This window comes from Myxocyprinus asiaticus, chromosome 9, assembly GCF_019703515.2.
Source record: "Myxocyprinus asiaticus isolate MX2 ecotype Aquarium Trade chromosome 9, UBuf_Myxa_2, whole genome shotgun sequence".
Taxonomy (NCBI): Eukaryota; Metazoa; Chordata; class Actinopteri; order Cypriniformes; family Catostomidae; genus Myxocyprinus; species Myxocyprinus asiaticus.
The window spans coordinates 28,278,445-28,299,007 of NC_059352.1; the positions used below are offsets into that span (position 1 = coordinate 28,278,445).

General features: G+C 41.8%; 1 protein-coding gene across 1 annotated transcript in view; it reads right to left on the bottom strand.

Moving 5' to 3' along the window:
- LOC127445728 (solute carrier organic anion transporter family member 2A1-like) overlaps nt 1-14,283 on the bottom strand; it is a 39,893-nt gene extending 25,610 nt beyond the window's left edge. Inside the window, exon 1 of the mRNA XM_051705985.1 lies at nt 14,161-14,283. Coding sequence (XP_051561945.1) covers nt 14,161-14,220 — 60 coding nt within the window. The 5' untranslated portion in view covers nt 14,221-14,283. The remainder of the gene's footprint in view (nt 1-14,160) is intronic.
- Nucleotides 14,284-20,563: the final 6,280 nt, after the last annotated feature.

Here is a 20,563-nt window from a genome sequence, read left to right on the forward strand (position 1 = left end):
CTTTTGATGACATGTAAGCATAATGAAACTGAAAAAGATACTAAGCAAGCCATTTTAATCACGTTATAGCTCTTTAAAAATTTTACATTCTATCAATTTATATGATGTCACAGTTTGAAATTACACACACATTTTTAATACAAAATATTCACAAGGTTGCAACCTATTGATGAAAACAGAATTCTGCATATACAATTTAGTAAGTGAAAAAAATGGGGCAGGGCTATACACAGGTTTTTATCAAACCTCTGCTCAGATCCTGAAAGAGCCTATTTGTTAAATGATGAAGTTAAAATATTTCATAATGTATGATTTCCACTTTAAATATTTAGATATTTAAAAATTTCTTACACTTACTAAATTTTGTATCATGTTTGTTTATATACAGTACTGTGCAAATGTTTTAGGCACTTAAGATGTTTCACAAAAAACATTTGTCTTAAGATGGTTATTTGTATCTTCAGCTTTAGTGTGTCAATAGGAAAAATACATTTTATACACCCAAACATTACTTTTTCAAATAAAAAAGATTAGAATAGAAGAACAGGGCACTCTGCAAGAGATGGCATTGTCCCCACAGAGCCTCCTACTGAACATCGAGTCAGTCTGGGATTACATGAAGAGACAGAAGCAACTGAGCCTAAATAGATAGAAGAACTGTGGTGAATTCTCCAAGAAGTTTAGTACATCCTATCTGCCAACAACTAAGAAAAACTGTGTCCAGGTGTACCTAGGAGAATTGGGGCTGTTTTAAAGGCAAAGGTGGCCACACCAAATATTAAGCTTTTGTTATGTTTACTGGACTATGTATGATGTTAATTGATAAATGAAAACTATTTATGGCATTATTTTTGAAGACATCCTCACTATGCAACATTTTTCACAAGTGCCTAAAACTTTTGCACAGTACTGTACATAATTTGTACGATTTACAAGTATTTACATTGAGTTTACATTGATATGTATAACAAGTGCTAAAATGGTACTACCTCTTTAGGAGTACCGGCAGTTCTGCGAGCAAGTTTTAACCTCATCCGAGCAATGTAAGATTAGTTTAGTTTTACTTTTTGATCAACGACAGTAAATGACAGAAAGGATAGTAAAAGATACATTATTCAAAGAAAATAGTGTGTGCATCTCATCTTTGGACACACATTACACAGAAAGAGTCAAAGCTAACTTTACTCACATAATGTGTGTTGACTTACACTGGCAGCCAAAGGTTTGGAATAATGTACAGATTTAGCTGTTTCAGAAGGAAATTGGTACTTTAATTCACCAAAGTGGCATTCAACTGATCACAAAGTATAGTCAGGACATTACTGATGTAAAAAACAGCACCATCCCTATTTGAAAAAAAGTCATTTTTGGGAAGTCACGTGGCGCCATGTGAGGGTCGGACGTGTGAACGATAAGCTCTGCACATTTTGCTAGTTTTTAATTCTTTTTATGTCATAAACCAATGAGATACGATACACCCTGCTACATAACTGTTCTAAGAAGACATGTCAAAATTCAAAATCCTCAGGCTCTGGAGAAAAGACACTTATGTGCTCAAGCTGATACCTCAGACAAGGCTGCAGACCAGGGACTCGGTTTGGACGGTGTGGTGGGAGAAATTCAACGCCAACTGTCCAACATGTTTGTAATGCTGGCAAAAGTCGTAGCGGACCTGGAAGATCTGGCTGTAATACGTCGAACGATTATGGCGATGGAGGCGAAATTCTCTGAGTTGGTTACAAGAATCGGGGACGTCGAGAAATGGATCGGAGAGGGAATTAGCTGCTAATCTACTAGCGACCAAAGCAGATTTACAGTGCATTTGGGAAAAGCTGGATGACCTTGAGAATCATAATTGGCTAAATAATGTCCAAATTGTTGGAATTCCTGAGAACGAGGAAGGCCGAGATATGGTGAAGTTCCTAGACGAGCTCTTCCTGAGTCTGCTCGACATAACAGGCCATAAGCTGGAAATCAAGCGAGCTCACAGAGTCCCGGCTTGCAGATCTGCTGAGGGCCCCGATCAGTTCTGGCCAAATTTCTGAGATCATCCGATAAATATCTCATGTTACGCGAGGCGAGGAATAAAGTAATGCTTTCTTGGAAGAACTGCAGCATTTTCTTGTTTCCAGACTTTGCGATTTCGACAAAAGAGAAATGTGATCGATTCAAGGAATGCAAGAAAGTCCTACATCAACGGAAGATCGCTTTTGCACTGATGTTTCTGGCAAAATTGAGAACAGATACTAAGGATGGCCGCAAAATATTTACATGCCCACAGCAAGCATTGTCTTTCATAGAGATAATGGGGCGAGTAAGCCATTTGGTGTTTCTCACGTGGCCCCCAAGTGAGCTTGTCTCGCTGAGCATACATCTGACCATCCGAGATATCTGGGTGCCTTTCTTGTTTCTTTTTGTGCTGGTTCTGCCTAGCGGCTGGAGTTTGTTTTGTGGAATAACACTCCTTCGGGACAGTTGTGGATGAATCTGCTCGTTCTTTGTGCTTGTGCCTCCTATTAGCTGGAGTTTGTTTTGTGGAGTATTTTTTGCAGGACATTGGAAGGATTAGGTCAATAAAGTCATTTTTGATCAAATCTAGACAGGCCCCATTTCCAACAGCCATCACTCCAACACCTTATCCTTGAGTAATCATGCTAAATTGCTAATTTGGTACTAGAAAATCACTTGCCATATCAAAACACAGTTGAAAGCTATTTAGTTCGTTAAATGAAGCTTAACATTGTCTTTGTGTTTGTTTTTGAGTTGTCACAGTATGCAATAGACTGGCATGTATTAAGGTCAATATTAGGTCAAAAATGGCAAAAAAGAAACTCTTTCTCTAGAAACTCATCAGTCAATCATTGTTTTGAGGAATAAAGGCTATACACTGCTTGAAATTGCCAAAAAACTGAATATTTCATACAAAGGTGTACACTACAGTCTTCAAAGACAAAGGACAACTGGCTCTAACAAGGACAGAAAAAGATGTGGAAAGCCAGATGTACAACTAAACAAGAGAAAGAGTACATCAGAGTCTCTAGTTTGAGAAATAGATGCCTCACATGTCCTCAGCTGACAGCTTCATTGAATTCTACCCACACAGCACCAGTTTCATGTACAACAGTAAAGAGAAGACTCAGGGGTGCAGGCCTTATGGGAAGAACTGCAAAGAAAAAGGCACTTTTGAAACAGAAAACAAAAAGAAAAAGGATAGAGTGAACAAAGAAACACAGACACTGGACAACAGATAATTGGAAAAGAGTGTTATGGATCTTAACCCCATTGAGTTTTGTGGGATCAGCTATACTGTAAGGTGCATGAGAAGTGCACGACAAGACAGCCACATCTATGGCAAGTGTTACAGGAAGCGTGGGGTCACCTGAGTATCTGGACAAACTGACAGCTAGAATGCCAAGGGTCTGCAAAGCTATCATTGCTGCCTGTGGAGGATTTTTTGATGAGAACTCTCTGAAGTAGTTTTTTTTTTAATTGTAATAGTAATTTTTCACATTATTAATGTCCTGACTATACATTGTGATCAGTTGAATGCCACTTTGATGAATAAAAGTACCGATTTCTTTCCAAAATCTGTATATTATTCCAAACTTTTGGCCGCCAGTGTACATGTACAAATATTTATTGTACAAGTTCTCAAATTCAGCTTTTGAGTTTTGCAACATGTTTTACCTTACAACAGATATCCAACAGGCGTGTTACACTGGTCTGTAGCCATGCTGTGAAATGGAGAATGTTTTAAAAACGGTCTGTGAAAATCCAGGGCATGCTGAGTGACTCCAGCCAGGCCTCGTAAGCAACCAAATTGGCCTGGTTGCTAGGGAGGGTAGAGTCCCATGGGTTAACCTCCTCATGGTCGCTATAATGTGGTTCTCGCTCTCCGTGCGGCACGTGGTGAGTTGAGCGTGGATGCCACGGAGAATAGCGTGAAGCCTCCACACGCGCTGTCTCTGCGGTAACGTGCTCAACAAGCCACGTGATAAGATGTGCGGATTGACGGTCTCAGACACGGAGGCAACTGAGATTCGTCCTCTGCCACCCGGACTGAGGCAAGTCACTACGCCACCATGAGGACTTAGAGCACACTGGGAGTTGGGCATTCAAAATTGGGGAGAAATAGGGAGAAAAAAAAAAAGTCTGTGAAAAAGTTTAGGCAAAATCAAAGTTGACGTTGTTAAATGCAAAAGTAAATATCACGGCTCTAAAGCGATGGTGATACCGCAATCCATGACAACTCAAGAACCACTGCAGCCAAATAAGGTAAATTTCCTTCAGACTGTGTGCTCATGAGACATGCAGTGGAAGGATTTCAGTGCTAAAGTTCTACTGGGGTATAACCCCTTACTGAGACCACTGAAATGCATTGGCAAGACTGCCTGAAATCTAGTAAAATACTACATGACATGCCAATTTAAAACCCCTGCTGAGAAGACCACCTTAGACCAGTATGAATTTCCATGCCGGTCCAGGGCTCCTTGTCCCAAAATCTTCATGAGCTTAAGTAGATTGTAGAAATGGTCTCTACGAACAACTTAAGCTTGCAATGCTTTTGGGAAATGCAGCACAGGCTGGTTTGGAGCTGGTCTAGCTAGTGGACCAGCAGAGCCATGTTGTTTACCAGCAGAACTAAAAGCTGCTTGACCTAGGACATCTCGCTGGTTATATTAGTTAAGAAGCCTGTAGGAGACACCATCAAACCAGAATCCCATGTTGGTAACCAGCATCCAAAACACAACAGCTGGTGGCCAGCTATGCAGGTTTTTTCAGCAGGGACAACACATCAGAAACTGGCTAGTGCACAGAGCTAGTCCTATTTACTTCTTGTAATGGTTGGCAAATGAGATGACATCATGAGTAGAAGCAGAGTAACATTTGCAGAGGTCTCAGAGGTATGAAGCAACCTGATGGGGCATGTAGAGATCTGGACTGGATTTCCTACACAATCACAAGATATAAATCCATCTCCTCAGGTCCCTGCCAGCTCTCTACCGATGCAGAGCAAAGCACAGCATAGAACAGCTAATGCTCCCATTAAAGCTTGGACTTTATGGTTTGTTAGCACACATAATAGCTTCTTTTTTCATTCTTGTTTTTCAGCAAAGGGGCTTTTAATTACGAAAATATTTTTAATAGGCTGTGCCCACTAAAGCCACCCAAATAAATGCCTTTGTTAGACGTTTGAATGGCAGCTCTGTGCCTCTTTCTGCCTCAGTGGCAATACCAGTTTCGACTCAGGATCTCCAGCTTGAACTATTCTTTTGGTAGAAGTTTGACTGCCAATGTCTGGATCCTTTCACATATAATGTTGCAAAGAATCTCGAGTAGATCTCTAATTTTTATTGTTTTCTCAAGGCTCACTGATAGACTGAAGCCAATACTATGAGCAATCTATCTCCAGGGGCCATTACACAATGAGTGCCCCTGAGGTGAATGCATGAGTTGTATTATAAGAAGGGGACATAACTATATTGCATACACTATAGGTGGTCACAAAAGTGCAAGCAATAGCAAATATGTGGAGCATAACTCGACACATGGTCCTATGTAAATTACAGCTGGAAGGTTCATCAGTGTGTACAGTTATTGTCCACACAGCAACTGTAAAATCACAAAACAGTTCGGCAATTTACGGGAGTGACAACCACATTCTATAACTGAATTAACTCTGCAGTGACAACTGCAGTTTCGTAAATTCAACATAGTGTGTACGGAACCAAACTGAACAACTAGTTGTTGATGTGGTTAAGATATGATGTGGTTAGCTTGTGTGAGATGTGTCTGTCTTCATATATACCAGTCTCACTCTCCACTGTAGTTTCTCTCATCAGCACTGCGGTCTCAGGTTAACCTGTACATCAGCGGTTCTCAACAGATCTGTTCTGATAGGGTCACAGACAGCAGGATAAACAATGCTAAATGCAAAAAATAACAATAGGAGTTCAAGCAATACCAGTTGAGAACAACTGCCGCTTAGACGAGCATAAACAAAACAAAATGATTCTTCCATCTAAACATACTTAACATTGCCAGATTCTGGATAATATCTTTGCTCAAAAATAGCAAATACAAAACGGGTTAAAGTGGTGGTATTCTTGTTTCTAGATCACAGGCGATGCAGCATTGCTATGGTTATCACTTCTCAATCATCATAACTGCAGGAGTATCTCCTGTATTCCGTACACATAGAAGGAAAATGTAGGGGATTCACTCTCGCATTTAAATGTGGTTGTCACTCCAGAAAATTATAGTGTGTACGTGGCCTATTACCACAAATTATTTCATCCTACTACACTTGCTCGGTAGATTATCAGGGTTAGTCTTAAATGATGAGCCCATTTTGAATGTACCTACTCTTAGAGTTATGTATAGAAACAATCTGAAAGGAGGGCCCACCCACTTGCGGGGGAAAATAATTCCCGGTGACCATAGCAGACTGATCTCACAGTGAAATCAGAAACAGTAGGCTGACCTTTCTTTAGCATAAATCGGTGTGTGCTTACTGAAATTCGAAAACACAGACCCCAGTGGCCAAGACGGAAAGTGTTGTTGGGCGAATGGGTCAAGTGTATCTGTCTGTGTCCTTCAAGACAACAAGGAACACCCATTACACGACACGCCCACTCCAAATAAAGCCCCCCCACCCCCGGATCATAAAGCGATGCTATCGGCTAAAAGAACAATTACAATCAAATGCAATTGCTGTATGATTCATGTTTTTTAACTGTGTAAATATAACAAAGAATAACTTTTAAATTATATGTCACACATCATATTATTAAACCGAAGATAAACATTTCTTTGTTCTGGTTAGCCAAAAACTACCTCTTTTAAGTTACCTCTGTTAACTTAGCATAGTTTTTTCTCCTCTTCATTCCTCATCATCACATTTCTCCTCACGTCGCTACCTAGTAATACGGCAGTACGATTGTATTTAATAGAACATTTAAGTTGTGGTATATTTAATAATTTAAAAAACTTTTTTTTATTTTTTGTTGTTACGGTTGTTTGGAGTAAGTGTAGGTTTGCTGTGGACTCTGAATAAACACAAAAAACAGTGTATGAATGCGACATCCAACTGTTATAAGACTCAAGCTTTTCGCTGGTTATTTGTGGGGGGTGCACAGTGAGTGTGTAATGAGCTTGTACTAATTTTGCAGGATGCAGACAGACCCTTGTTTTTTTTAGCTGTACAGGATGTAATACAGTGAAGAGGAATGCATATTTTATAAACTGTACTGGCCAAACCAAACCCCAAACCTAAATCCATCCATAAGCGAGTCAAAATCTAACCATAGAGTCAAAATTTAATGTTGGAGGAAAAAATGCAACCTCTGAAGCACACTGATCACTGATTATGCAAAAGCAATTACTTCCTGCTTTGCTTTTCAGTGCAGGATCGGAACCAGGGTCTCCCACACTGCCACAAGGGGAGGTAAACACACTGGAGCCGATGCAAAAATGTCTGATGGGAGATTGCGCTTGACAGTGAGTTGGCATAATGTGGTGGATCCTAGGGTACTGTTACTCTCGGAAACAACATGCCGACCTCCCGTGTGATCTTGTTGACCATAGTTACTTGATTATTCCTATGAGGGAACTCATCATTCGCTAATCCTTTTCAGCAAATTAATTACTAACTTACTAGATACCATGCATTAATAACACTGTGTAACAATTTTTTATTTTTTTATTTTTTGGTTCCTGGGTAGTAAGTGTTATTTTCTAATTGCTTATGCCTCGAAAGTATAGAAAATGGCTATTATTCACCACAAACATTGCTTTTGTGACCAGGAGAGTGATATTTTGAAATTTACCTATTTCCAATGAGAAAAAGGGCAAATTTGTATCTTTTTGTTCACATAAAGTCAGAAAAAAACAAAATATGAATCCAGATTAACACACACATATATATATATATATATATATATATATATATATATATATATATATATATATATATATATATATACATACACACACATACACACACACATACACACACACACACACTAAAGTAATACAAAAATTACTACAAAAGATTTAGGAGTAGTTTTTCCGATTACACTGTAAATCACTTTCATGAATCAGCCCCCAAATGTAGTCTCCCATCATGTTCTCATTATACTGTCCTTGGTAGCGGTGTTCAAAGTCCAGTATATCCTGATGGAAGCGCTCGCCTTGCTCCTCTGAGTACGCTCCCATGTTCTCCTTGAATTTATCAAGATGAGCATCAAGGATATGGACTTTGAGGGATTTCAGAAGTGGAACTGAGGAGAAAAACCCATACTACCCCAACCAAAAAGACCTCAATGACTTGATTAGAGATCTTGGTCTCACCAAGTCAAATGCCAAGCTTTTGATGTCTAGGCTCAAGCAGTGGAACTTGCTGGATGAAAGAGTGCAAGTCGCAGATCAGTGAAAGCATCACCAACCTTTTTCCAGCTTCTTCACCTGTCAAGATGGGCTCTGCTTCTGCCCCAATGTGACCAGTCTGTTCGAGGCAATCGGAATCGCCTGTAACCAGAATGAGTGGCGCCTCTTAATTGTCAGCTCATCCAGGAGCCTCAAAGCCGTGCTGATCCATAATGGTAACAAGTACCCGTCTCTTCCCCTGGCTCATCGGTGCACCTCAAAGAGGATTAAAACAGCATCAAGACCTTGCTGGATACCTTGAAGTATGATGAGTATGGCTGGGAGGTCATAGGAGACTTCAAAATGGTGGCATTCCTGATGGGTCTCCAAGGCGGTTTTACCAAGTTTCCCTGCTATCTTTGCCTTTGGGACAGCAGGGACATCAAGGCGCACTACCACAGGCGGGACTGGCCACAGCGAACCGAATTCTCTGTGGGGAGGAGCAACATCAAGTGGGAGCCACTGTTGGACCCCCGGAAGGTGCTGATGCCACCACTGCACATCAAATTAGGCCTTATGAAACAATTTGTAAGAGCTCTAGATAAGGAGTCGGCAGTCTTCAAGTACCTTCAAGACTTATTCCCTAAGCTGTCTGAGGCAAAGGTCAAAGCCGGTGTCTTCGTCGGACCACAGATAAAGAAGATCCTGGAGTGCAATGAATTCCCCAAGAAGCTCACTAGTAAGGAGAAAGCGGCTTGGAACAGCTTTGTCGCAGTGGTTCGGGGCTTCCTGGGCAATCACAAGGCCAAAAACTATGTGGAGCTGGTTGAGACTATGGTGAAGAACTACGGCACAATGGGCTGTAGGATGTCCCTCAAAGTCCATATACTTGATGCTCATCTTGATAAATTCAAGGAGAACATGGGAGCGTAATTGGAGGAGCAAGGCGAGCACTTCCATCAGGATATACTGGACTTTGAACGCCGCTACCAAGGACAGTATAACGAGAACATGATGGGAGACTACATTTGGGGGCTGATTCGTGAAAATGATTTACAGTATAATCGTAAATCTCGAAAAACTACTCACTTCTAAATCTTTTGTAGTCATTTTCGTAATACTTTAGTATAAATACATGTTAATTTGGATTTATATGTTGTTGTTTTTTCTGACTTTATGTGAACGAAAAGACACAAATTTGCCCGTTTTCTCATTGGAAATAGGTACATTTCAAAACATCACTGTCCTGGTCACAAAAGCAAAGTTTGTGGGGATTACTAGCCATTTTCTATACTTTTGAGGAATAAACAATTAGGAAATAACACTTACTACCCAGGAACAAAAATTGTGTTACATAGTGTTACCCAAATAGGTTGTATAAAAGTAATGTAGGTGTATTCACAAAAAAAAAGTTTTGCCATCATTCATTATGTATTTGTTTCTGACTTGAATACGTGACGTCCATAATAACGAATCCCCAATTTCGACATAGGAGCTTTCCAGATGCACTTTAATATTTTGAAGGCAGCATATGATCACCATATGATTTGTTTCCCCCATGCTTTCACCCAGTGCACCTCATGACTGGTGTGCTGAAATTGTACACCAAGCATGATGTTCCTCATCCTACAGGTACTCAAACTCCAAAGATAAAAAGCTTTGATGAAAGTTTCTATAAATGTGCCGAAAAGGCAGTTCATGTCATCCGTCCAGACCTAGATCTCTCGACCCCTCCTCAGCAGCCATTGTGCTACATGAGGAATCCTGCTGAGTAAAGAGAATCAGAGGAAGAACTGACTTTGATGTTTCCACACAGATCTCTGCACTGCTATCATGTGTGAAAGGAGCCATTAGTCAGACATTTTTTGGATTTCCTGAGGTTATAAAACTGAAACAGAGAAAAAAAAAAGTGCAAGTCCAAAGTCCCAGTAATTTTTTGCCCATCCTGTGCACCACAGCCACAATAACAGCAGGAGAGTGGTTCAGGAACTGTTTTTCTTTGAGTTGAAACAAGCACAGTCTGTTGCTGTATACAACAATGGGTGGAGGGGCATGTTCCTCAGCTATGTTAAAAGGCACAGCAGATCACAATAAAACATTTAGTCATGACAAACATTTTTAATGACTGCAATTATCAAATGCCTCGAGTCTAGAGCTGCGTTAGAATTTGTATACTGTCAATTTGTACTGCATTTGAAGTACTTCTCGACCACTAAAGGTGCAGTCACACTAGACTTTGTGCTCCATTCATTCCCATTCAAATGCACCAGTGGATGTGCACTTATGCTATCCTTGGATACAGTTGATCACCTAGGTATTTTTCGCCTACCGTTTTATGAATACTGGGGGTTCAGACATCCTATTCATTTTGTATACTGCTTTTGGCATACTAATGTATATACAGTATTAGGGAAGTAAGAAAATTCGGATACGGGGAACAGGTACGCCTGAGATAATTACGAACTTGATGTAAGCTGCTTGAATTCACATTTTTACATATTGAATTTGTGGAAACAAAATATTGCAAATGGGACACTGAAAGCTAGCAGTTTTTAGCAAAGCTTCATTTAAATAAAAAAAGTTTTTCTACCTTAATGTATTATAGATTCATCATTTCTCTTTCCCAGCAAAAGTGTAAATGATCCTCTGCATGACATAAAACACTGTACACTGTGCATACTGCCAAGAGCAAATCACTGGATGATAAAACATGTTCAAATCTGACACAAAAGCAAGATTAATGTTTAGAGTATTTACTTTCTCCTCATTTCATTGTGAGCAAGTACAATCTTATGCTGACCTATAGCCCAAATAAATGATGCTCCCTCTCGAAGAACTTGCAAATAACAAGCTCAGCAAAAACTGTATTCAACAAAACTAAAGGTTTAATGCCCGAGATATCTTTAACAGACATTTTGTAATAAGCTCCAAGCAGAAAGAATTTGCAAAACCAATACTTTACAAAATATTTGAAAGCATGCCAATATAATAATAATAATAATAATAATAATAATAATAATAATAATAATAAACTGGTTAATGTTTAAACAACAGTCAAAACTGCTAGTCTGAATGCACCATAAAGCATATCTAAAAAAGTTTCAGGTAGTGAAAACAGTGAGATTTACAGGCCAAGTACACTGAACAACATGTTCTACACCTTCTTTCAACATACGTCATTACTACTTGACTCACCCCTGATGAACAAAAACACAAATACACACATATTTCACATGAGTAGAAATGCTCCATTGGTCAGATAGATTCAAGTATTCAATGCACATAGACACACAGTACTGTGCAAAAGTTTTAGGCACTGGTGAAAAATGTTGCATAGCAAGGATGTCTTCAAAAATAATGCCATAAATAGTTTTCATTTATCAATTAATGTCATGCAAAGTCCATTAAACTTAAAAAAAAGAAAAAAAAAAAAAAGAAAGCTAAATCAATATTTGAAGTGACCACCTTTGCCTTCAAAACAGCACCAATTCTCCTAGGTATACCTGGACACAGCTTTTATTGGTTGTTGGCAGATAGAATGTTCCAAGCTTTTTGGAGAATTTGCCACAGTTCTTCTATCTGTTTAGGCTGTCTCAATTGCTTCTATCACTTCATTTAATCCCAGTCTGACTCTATGTTCAGTAGGGGTCTGTGGGGGACATGCTATCTGTTGTAGGGCTCCCTGTTCTTCTATTCTAATCTTTTCTATTTACAAAAGTAATGTTTGGGAGTCTAAAATGTATATTTCATATTGACACACAAAAGCTGAAGATATACATAACTATATTAAGATAAATGTTTTTGTGAAACAAAAGTGCACAGTACTGTACATGCAAAACTCTCACACTCTTACTGCAAACATATAAAGTTGGGTTGGTAACACACTAAGTTTTTGTGACGTGAGTGTGTTTGTGTGTCACAAGATGCAGAATGTACAATAATCACCAAAGGGTTACACTAGAGCTCTATAAAGACCCCTGCAACACAACAACTATACATATACACACTGTATATAAAAATATACATATTCATCTTTGTTGATTTTGGACTGTGTGAGGCTTCTCTCTACTTTTACTTCTCTTTCAACATATTGTGCCCTAATGAGGACAGCTAGAGCAGAATGGGTCAAACTAAACAGATATTGACTTATGTAAAAGTATCTGAATCATATCAAACTGTCTTGGCTATTCCAATTACAAACAGCCCTCTTCATTGGAACAGTTAACACAAGTTCTTTGATACTGTGCTTATTTAGTCTACACTCATTGTTCCAGTAATGCGCCACCATTTGTATCAATAATTTATCACAATTATACAACAGATTTTAAGTGGGTGTGAAGGACTTTCATGAGCAAACAAGGAACTGCGATTTGTGTGAATGAAGTCAGTATGGAATTCACTTGAGCGTATGACAGATACAATTGCAAGCTCATCTTTCAATATGACCAACAACCTCTGGGTTAGTTTATCAGAGGGGATTCACCAGCACATATGGAAGGTGGAGAGATGTGAGTCTAAATGATTTGTGCAATTTCAGACAAACTCAAATGAACTTTCATTGAATGCCAGAACCACAAAGTTAAGTAAAAAGTCAATTGATCACTGTGAAATTGAGAAAGAGCAACAAACCAACCATGGCAGTGAAGATCTGTGTGTCACAGTGAAAGTACAACATTTTATTTTTAAACAAGATGTATTTTTAAAAAATGAAGAGATATATGAACCTTCAATAATAAATTGCAAATCCACAAATGTCAGGCAAATCCAAGTTGAAATAGTTGACACTTCAAAGTAGTTACTCTATAACACAAAACACAAGGCTGTGGTCAGGGAGTACTTCTCAAAACAATCTTTCTCACTCAAACACCATAATTAAACATCGAGCATAATGGGTGAGACGACAGAACCATATTTGTCTAGTAGCTCTACATTCCACGAACATTTGCTTATAGCGACTAAATCTTGTATGACTGCACATAATGCTGTACTTCAGTGAAGCAAAGCTCCTGGGAAGCCACCTGATATACAAACTGCCCTTTGGCCCAGGTTCTAATCCTGAGCTTCTAATACCCTTCATAGCTGCTTCAGGCTGACCAAAGTCTATTAGAATGAGCAAATGCTGCTTTCCTGATTTAGCTTTCAAATGCCTTGAATTAAATATTTAAAAATCTGCATAATCAGTATTTTACAAATATGAGAGGCATAAAATAAACAAGCAAGACTATACACATAGCATAAATCTATAGATCAGATCCACAGCAGTGAACTGGTTATTAGTCATAACTTTTCACTATGCAGCTCATCAGATGTCCAGATAAAGGATGATGGATTGTAAACAGCAAGACTTAATTAAAAGGGACTTCAGAATCCTAGAGCTGGCCACACAATGTCTTTATGGTTAGAGTATTAAGATTGTATTTGATTAGAACCAATATAACCACATAAACCTGGGCTATTATTAGAACACATCAGTGTTAAAGACAAAAGTTTAGGTTCGAAGTTCAAAAGAAGCGATAAACATTCGGATAGCACAAATAATAACATAATGTACCACAATTCCCATCACCACCTTCAGCTATAACAACAACAGCAAGTGAAAGTTGCTTTAATAAAAATCTCTTAAAAGATTAAAATCAAAATGTTTACTTTATAAATTATTAATTATTATTATTAAGATTTTAAAAAAGTGTCTACTATAATAGTCTACAACTTAACCTGATATTATAATAATTTTGGAGCATTGCTACTTATAATATGAACAACAATAAAATAATAATAACAACAATAGTTTACCTTTAGGTTACAAAACAACGCTGGCTTGGGTTTCTTTATATCTTTGGCATATATCTCCATGTTTCATACAGGTGAAGTAGCCTGTTCAGAAAGTTTCATGAGAAATGAACAAGACACGTTTCCTCTCCGCTCTTCGACTTTGTTAATATATGCCTATCATCTGTGATGTAATGAGACCCCGCCCACAAACCCACGACTCCGCCCACTACTCACGCGCGATTGTTTTGGTGACCTTCCTCCATTTGAGAGACGACTACGGTGTCTCGGTAAGGGAGCTGTGCAAACATTCTCATATTTCGCAAAACAGGTATCGTAAAACACAACGTTATTGTAATACTTTGACTATATAAAACAGGAGGAGAATAGGAGAGTAAAGTTTCTCTCAGCGCAAATATAGTACACTAAAGATAAGACTGGTATGAAGCAAGTGACAAGAACAATGTAAATTGTGGAAAGTTTCTGAAATGATAAAGATTATGATTAAGCTCATTTCCAAATGTTTTAATTGCAAATTGACAAATGCACCAGGAAATGATGTTGTTTTGGCGGCACGAGGGGGACCTACACAATATTAGGAGGGTGGTTTTAATATTGTGGCTGTTTGCTCTGTCAAAGATAAACGTGCATACATTTAAATATAAGTGGTCATACATGGCAAACCTGCCACAGATAAAAGGCTGCAATGACAGTTTAATGAGCAATAAAACAAAAGCAAACACTTGTATTGCATTTTACATGTAAAATGTCTTCCTTAATCAATTAGGTCAATTAAATATTTGCATGCTTTATTCATTCTGCTGTTTTAAAGTTATAGTTCACCCAAACAAGTTATCATTTACTCACCCTCATGTTGTTCCAAACCCGTATGACTTTCTGTCTTCTGTGTTATCATTGTGATGACAGAACTTACAGTTTTGGCTGAACTATCTCCAAACTTTCCCCCCTAACAATTACATACCCTTTGCCCCACTGCTTTTACAGCTGCAAACCTTCTTTTCAACAGTCCTTTCAAATAAATTCAGACACATTGGCGAGTTGGGATATTACATGCAGACATTTTACACAGTTGATGGAGCAGGAGTTATTTACAGTACAATGACATACCAACACACAATTATACACTGCCTGCTTCCACCCCAAAAAAGAGTCACTGTTTGGATTTAAATAAGCAGATACTTAAGAGCCTATGATTGGATCATTACTGCAGTGATTATTATGTTTCAGCTGGCAGCAATTATTTTAACATTAACTGATGCAGTGTGTAGCTTCTCATTTCTTAAACAACCATGTCGGAAGATGTATCCCGTGGTCATAAAAAAGATATTACTGTTTTTCAGAAGAGGCAAATTATTGGCCTACATCAAGCAAAGAAAACAACTAAGGAGATTGGTGAAGTCACTGGAATTGGGTTAAGAACTGTCCAACGCATTAGGAAAACCTGAAAGTATAGTGTGAACCATCAGCTTCGCAGAAGAAATGTAGTTGGAAAAAAATCTTGAATGATTGTGATCTAAGATCACTGAAACGCTTGAAGTCACATAAAAAAAAAAAAATTGACAGTTGAACTCACGGCTGTGTTTAATAGTGAAAGTAAGAGCATTTCCACAAGCACAATGCGACGAGAACATACAGGATTGGGATTAAACAGCTGTGTGGCCATAAGAACTTGTGAGGCAAATCAGAAAAAAACTACTTCAATTTGCTAGGGAGCATAAAGATTGGACTGTGGAGCAATGGAAAAAGGTTATGATCTGGGGTTGCTTCAATTGGTCAGGTCTAGGCTCAGCAACGTTATGCAGCAATAAAATGAAGTCAGCTGACTACCTGAATGTACTGAATGACCAAGATATCCCATTGTGGCAGCGGGCCGTGGTTGAGCCTCCGTCGGGAGAGAGAGAGCGGTAAGGGTGCATACACCTGAGCCAAATTATGACTAACACCTGTCTCTAATTATAGTGAGATTGGGGAGTGCGGCATAAAAGGACCATGCCGGCGCCAGATCGAGAGAGAGAGACTGGATCGAGAGCCTTACTGTGAAGCTGATGTGTTATTGTGAAGCTGTAAACCAGAGAAGTGGTCAATTAAAAGTTCCCTACCTATGTTTGAAGAATCCAGTTCCCGGTGTCCTTCCTTGTTACACTGGTGCCGAAAGCCAGGATCTGATTTGAAGACTGCACGCCCCATGGAGTCCTTCCCGCTGTCCGACATCATCAAGTCCCTCGCCAACCTACATCACACACACCAACAGACTCTGCTTGAACTCCGCCAGGATCAAGAGTGTCATTTCCATGAGGTCCTTAGAGGACCGGCAGGTCATTAGGAGCCTCCTCACCCACGAGGAAGTCCCGGCAGTGACCCCGGACAACAGTAGCCCCCTGCCCCCGTCCATGCTGTTGAAGATGGGGGTGGAAGACGACCCTGAAGCCTTCCTGAACATATTTGAGCGTACCACTGAAATCTGGGGCTGGCCGCATGCTCAGTGGGCGGCCCGGCTCATCCCTCTGCTGTCCGGGGAAGCCCAGCTTGCAGCACAACAACTGCCGGCGGCTAATCTCCTGGTCTACGGCGACCTGAAGAAGGCTATCCTGCAGCGGGTCGGCTGGAGCCCAGAGCAATACTGTCAACTGTTCCGCTCGATGAAGATGGAAGGGGCTTGTCACCCGTTTGCCTTTACTCAGCTGCTCTGTGATGGCTGCGGGCAGGGGACCGCGACGTCAAGGGAGTGGTCGACCAAATGGTGTTGGAGCAGCTGATCCTCCGGCTTCCAGAAGGGACAGCAGAGTGGGTCCAGTGCCATCGCCCGGCGTCACTGGAGGAAACGGTCCAGCTGGCGGAGGACCATATGGCGGTGTGCTTGTTTATCCCTTTCCCGGCGACTTCAGGGTCTACCCGCTCTCCCCCTCAGGTGGATGTACCCGCCTCCACAAGTGCGAATGCAGCGCCTGGGCCAGCCTGCTGGTGTTGCAGGGATCCGGAACACTTCCGGGATCAGTGTCCTGTGATGGAGCTGGGAACTGTAGTCTGGATCCCCGACGCACCACAGGCTGCCCCTGATCGGGCTGGAGGGTACAGGATACTAGTAAGAATCAAGGGGAGTACACAACAAGCCTTGGTGGACACAGGTTGTAACCAGACCACTATCCACCAATGCTTGGTTCAACATGAGGCTTTGGGCACAACTAAAAGGGTGAGGGTGAAATGTGTACATGGGGATATTCACAACTACCCTGTGGTGACCCTTGTTATTAAATTTAGGGGAACAAAGCATAGAGTAAAGGCCGTGGTTAGTTCCCGCCTCACCCATCCGCTGATTTTGGGGACTGATTGGCCTGAATTCAGAAATGTATTAAAGGGAATATGTGCGGATGGGTCCTGCACAAAAGCGACGAGATGTGAAATGTGTGATGCTCTGGCAGGGGACGCGGAGCCGGGGCCGTCTTCGTCCAGGATGACATTGGGGGGGGGGGCTGCAGCCCCTCCCATCCTCAGGGGATTTACCGAAGGGAAAGTTTCTATACGCCTTTGACCAATTGAGAGTGATCGATAGTCAACAACTCCAGCAGAATGTCACACTTTCATATCCTTATTTCGCAATTATAAACGAGCGGTTGTATAGAGTGACGCAGGATGCTCAAACAAAGGAAGATACAACCCAGCTCTTAATACCACGGAGCCGTCGGGAAATGGTGTTCCAGGCGGCTCATTATAATCCCATGGCGGGTCATCTAGGGAAAAGTAAAACACTGAACCACCTAATAGCCCGTTTTTATTGGCCGGGCATTGGCGGCAATGTCTGCAGGTGGTGTGCGGCATGCCGCGAATGCCAGCTGGTGAATCCACCGGCCACCCCAAAAGCGCCATTGCGCCCTCTTCCGCTAATCGAGATCCCCTTTGAGAGAATTGGAATGGACCTCATTGGGCCATTAGAATGGTCAGCACGCGGACATCGCTTTGCATCGGCCCTAGTGGACTGTGCAACGCGATATCCGGAAGCAGTGCCTCTGTGCAACATCTCAGGACGAAGTGTTGCGGAGGCACTCTTCAAAATAATCTCACGGGTGGGGATTCCGAAAGAAATACTCACAGATCAGGGCACAACCTTTACGAATTATTGGGCATTAAATCGATCCGCACCAGCATTTACCATCCACAAACAGATGGCCTGGTGGAACTAATAAATAATACACGATTCATAAATTTGTGCATGAGGATGCTAGAAATTGGGACAAATGGCTCGATCCTGTTATTCGCAGTACGAGAGGTCCCGCAAGCCTCCACTGGGTTTTCCCCATTCGAGCTGCTATATGGGCAGCACCCGCGGGATGTGCTTGATGTCATATGCGAAGCTTGGGAGGAGGGACCTTCGAACAGTAAGAATGAAATTCAGTATGTTCTTGATCTTAGAGCAAAACTCCACACCTTGGGGCAACTAAAACAGGAGAATTTGCTCCAAGCTCAAGAACGACAGAGCCGACTGTATAACAGGGGAACTCGGCTAAGGGAATTTGCCCCAGGAGATAAGATACTCATATTACTCCCTACATCGAGCTCCAAATTACTCGCCAAGTGGCAAGGACCCTTTGAGGTCACACGACGAGTGGGGGAGCTCGATTATGAGGTAAAGCGAACCGATAGAGAACGGTAGTTCTGGTGAGGGCAGAGCTCGGGACGGAGGTAAACACAAAAAACAATCACGTCATCCCGGTCACTTTTGGAGACCACCTCTCACCGTGCCAACTCGCAGAGGTTGCTAAACTACAACAAGAATTCGTGGATTTGTTTTCCCCTCTACCGGGTCGCACGCACCTCATCCAACACCACATTGAGACCGAGCCGGGGATGGTGGTACGTACCTGTCCCTACCGATTGCCCGAACAATACAAAAAAAAAAGTGGTTTGGGAAGAATTGGATGCAATGCTCGATATGGGAGTAATAGAGGAATCCCAAAGTGACTGGTCCAGCCCGGTTGTTCTGGTGCCTAAGAGCGACGGGTCTGTACGGTTCTGTGTGGATTATAGAAAAGTCAATGTGGTGTCTAAATTTGATGCCTACCCAATGCCTTGTATTGATGAGTTGCTCGATTGGTTGGGCACTGCTCGTTTTTACTCGACATTGGATTTGACAAAGGGTTATTGGCAGATCCCCTTGACACCAATTTCCCGTGAAAAAACGGCTTTCTCCACACCGTTTGGATTACACCAATTTGTGACACTTCCGTTCGGTTTGTTTGGGGCTCTGGCCACGTTTCAGCGCCTCATGGACCGAATCCTCAGACCGCATTCGGCTTACGCCGCTGCCTATTTGGATGACATCATCATTTATAGCAATGATTGGTAGCAGCATATGCAGCATCTGAGGTCAGTTCTGAGGTCGCTGCGATGGGCGGGGCTCACAGCAAACCCTAAGAAGTGCGCGATTGGGCGGTTGAGGTACGGCATCTGGAGTTCCACTTGGGCCATGGGCCGGTGTGTCCCCAGATTGACAAGACGGCGGCGATTGCGACCTGCCCGAGACCCAAGACCAAAAAGGGGGTGGGACAGTTCCTGGGGCTGGCTGGCTATTATAGGAGATTTGTGCCTAACTATTCGGTCGTCACCAGCCCGCTGACTGATCTCACTAAAAAGGGAGCTCCAGACCCGGTCCAGTGGACGGAGCAGTGCCAACAGGCGTTAACGCAGGTTAAAGCCGCACTTTGCGGGGGGCTGCTTTTACATGCACCTAATTTCTCTCTCCCTTTTGTATTACAGACGGATGCTTCAGACAGGGGGCTGGGGGCCGTACTCTCACAGGTGGTGGAGGGGGAGGAGCGCCGGATGCAGTACATCAGCCGCAAGCTCTCATTGAGGGAAACAAAGTACAGCACTATGGAAAAGGAATGTCTGGCCATCAAGTGGGAAGTCCTCACTCTCTGTTACTACCTGCTGGGGCGGGCCTTCACTCTCTGCTCGGATCACGCCCCACTCCAATGGCTCCACCGCATGAAGGATACCAACGCGTGGATCACCCGGTGGTATCTGGCACTCCAGCCCTTTAAATTCAAGGTGGTCCACAGACCGGGAGTGCAGATGGCTGTCGCTGACTTCCTGACCAGAAATGGGCGGGAGTGGTAGGCAGTCCAGATGTCTCCCCGGCCTGAGTCGGACGGTGGGGATATGTGGCAGCGGGGGCGTGGTCGAGCGTCCGTCAGGAGAGAGAGAGTGGTAAGGGTGCATACACCTGAGCCAAATTATGACTAAAACCTGTCTCTAATTGTAGTGAGATTGGGGAGAGTGGCATAAAAGGACCATGCCAGCGCCAGATCGAGAGAGAGAGACTGGGTCGAGAGCCTTACTGTGAAGCTGATGTGTTAGTGGAAAGCTGATGTGTTATTGTGAAGCTGTAAACCAGAGAAGTGGTCAATTA